Raw genomic sequence first — 2,619 nt, forward strand, 5'->3', positions numbered from 1 at the left:
CTTTGATGCAAGGCCCTTGGCCTTCTTTACAGTGGTGGAGGAGGGGGTGATTGAGAGTGATCTCTTAAGGAAGGGGCGACTGTGTGGAGAATTTGGAGCTGGGAGGACGAGGGTTGGAGGTGCGCTTTCGCCGTGATCTGAGATGGTTGGAGTGTGCTCACTGCTCTTGGAAGGAGACACTTTGGGAGTGGTGGAGTAAACGGAGTGGATTGGCTTGGTGGTTGTGGGCTTGTCTTCCTTCATAGGATTGGGAGAGGAGTGTTAGAAGGAAGTGGCTCTTTGGTTTTAGGTGGTGAATGTGACCGCAAGAGGAGGGGATGAGAGATTCTCCAGGGATTGATGTGTCGAAGACTGTGTAATGGATGTGGTGGTCTCTTGTGGTTCATTTTCCACCGTCGCATGGGTGGCTGGTGGTGCTTGGACGGTGGTGGGTGGAGGCTGTGTTTGGGTTGAAGAGATAGGTGGACGAGACTCCATGAAGGTCTGGTACTTTAGAAATTATTCCTATTGTTCGGGACTGACGTTCATTGGGTTGGTCATTTTCGTGTTTGGAGTAGCTTGAGGAGAGAGCAGGGTGAAAGGGGTATGGATCTTGGACAGGATTGGTTTTATTAGGTGTGCAACGGTCCAATAGCAACGGCTCAATTTGGATCAGGTCAAGCACCTCGGAACTCGGACACAACAAGTGGTCGTTAAGAACTAGGCCGTAATGAGTGCCTAGGGAATAGGCAGTCGTTTTAACACTCAGTCCCTATAAATCCGCCGGTCCCTATGTTTAGTTCCTATCAAATTTGCGCTTGTTACTTACTTCAAAAACTCGGTCTCCATGAATCTGTTGGTCCCTATATCCAGTTCACATTAAGTCTGCACTTGGTACTTACTCAGGCTACTCGATCCCCATCATCTTAGGAGTTGTGTCCTAGTTCCCATTCTCATGGGGATATAATTACTAGATTAAGAACTTATATAAATTGAAACACACAAAGGGACTTCATATCTCTTTAAATAAACATGTATTAAGCATAGTTAGGAAGACTCTTTGTCATCTAAGTGAATATTCACAGGTGTGGACTAATGGTCATAGGGAACGGAACACAAAGATCAGGCTAAGGGACTAGCTTATAAACACAAATTATAACTGTGGAATTTTTTATATATTTAAGAAGTGATCATCGTGTTTATTTATCAAGGCTTGAAGGAGAGAGCATGCAAGTGTATCAAATTCAGCAAGCAATAGTGCAATCGTAGAAGGGGCTAACAAGTGTTCATAAATAAGCATCACACAGAGCATGCGAGAGACAAATACCACTAAGAGTATAGGCTAGGTTCGCGCACGTATTAGTCCTAAATTCCCAAGCTTAAAAGAAGCGTGACTTTTATGAGTCAAAGTATAAGGAGCTTACAGAGAGGGAGATGCTTAATGGAGGGGGATCAATTTCAAGTGTCGCCTTAGTTTGATAAATGGTTCCTTGTTCAGGACATTGGTGAAAATGTCAACTATTTGATCCTCGGTTCTACAGTGGGTAAGTTCTATGTTTTTCTTCTCCACGTGATCTCCAAGGAAGTGATGACGAACGTCAATGTGCTTAGTTGGAGAGTGGTGCACAGGGTTCTTTGAAATGTTGCTAGCACTTGTTTTGTCACATATTATCTCCAGAGAGCCCATTGAAATAGCAGAGTCCTTTAGTTGTTGCTTGAGCCATAGGAGTTGAGCACATCATGAAGAAAACGCTATGTATTCCGTCTCGGTGGTGGATATGGCTACTGCGTTTTGCTTTTGAGATCCCCAAGAAACAAGGCAAGGGCCTAGAAATTGATCCATACCTGAGGTGCTCTTTCGATCAACTAAATACCCTACATAGTCAGCATCTGTATATCCAACAAGAGTAAAATCGCAGTGCTTAGGGTACCACAAACATAGATTATCAGTTCCTTTTAAGTGGAAAAAGATTCGCTTGATGATAGCTACATGCGACTCCCTTGGATCGGATTGAAATCTTGCGCACATGCTTACTGCAAAGACAATGTCAAGTCTACAGGCAGTTAAGTACATCAAGGAGTCAACCATCTTATTAGTCTTGGGTACATTAAGATCTGCATCAAGCTTAGTTCCTGGGACACTGGGGGTGTGAAGGGGCTTACTATTCTCCATGCCAAACTTCTTGATTATCTCCCTTAAGGACTTTTATTGATGGATTTGCATGCCATCTGCCTTTTGCACCACTTGAGGGCCGATAAAGAAGTTCAGTTCCCCAATCATTCTCATGTTGAACTTGCTACTCATCACATTCTTGAATTTATCTACAAGCAACAAGTTAGTGGAATAAAAAATGATATCATCTACGTATACCTGAACCATGAAAATGTCGCCCTTGTGTTCTTGGATGAAGAGAGTCTTATCGATCGTCCCCCTTCTGTAGTTGTTTGCAAGGAGATACTCGGAGAGACAAGCATACCACACCCTTGGTGCTTGCTTTAAGCCATATAGTGCCTCGTCTAGAAAATACACGTGGTCTGGGTGCTTTGGGTCCTCGAATCCTGGAGGCTTCTTGACGTATACTTCCTCGTTGAGAACTCCATTGGATAAGGTTGTCTTCACATCCATTTGAAATAGCTTGA

At 43.7% G+C, this 2,619-nt stretch overlaps 1 protein-coding gene across 1 annotated transcript; it reads right to left on the reverse strand.

The window, feature by feature from the left end:
* Positions 1-1,717: 1,717 nt before the first annotated feature.
* Positions 1,718-2,152, reverse strand: LOC141248736 (uncharacterized). The gene has a single exon (XM_073669424.1). It carries the CDS (start codon positions 2,150-2,152, stop codon positions 1,718-1,720), a length of 435 nt encoding a protein of 144 aa, XP_073525525.1.
* Between the last annotated feature and the right edge of the window lie 467 nt (positions 2,153-2,619).

Source organism: Phyllobates terribilis, unplaced genomic scaffold (genome assembly GCF_046119375.1).
Source record: "Phyllobates terribilis strain yellow unplaced genomic scaffold, ASM4611937v1 Scaffold_3965__1_contigs__length_67144, whole genome shotgun sequence".
Classification (NCBI taxonomy): Eukaryota; Metazoa; Chordata; class Amphibia; order Anura; family Dendrobatidae; genus Phyllobates; species Phyllobates terribilis.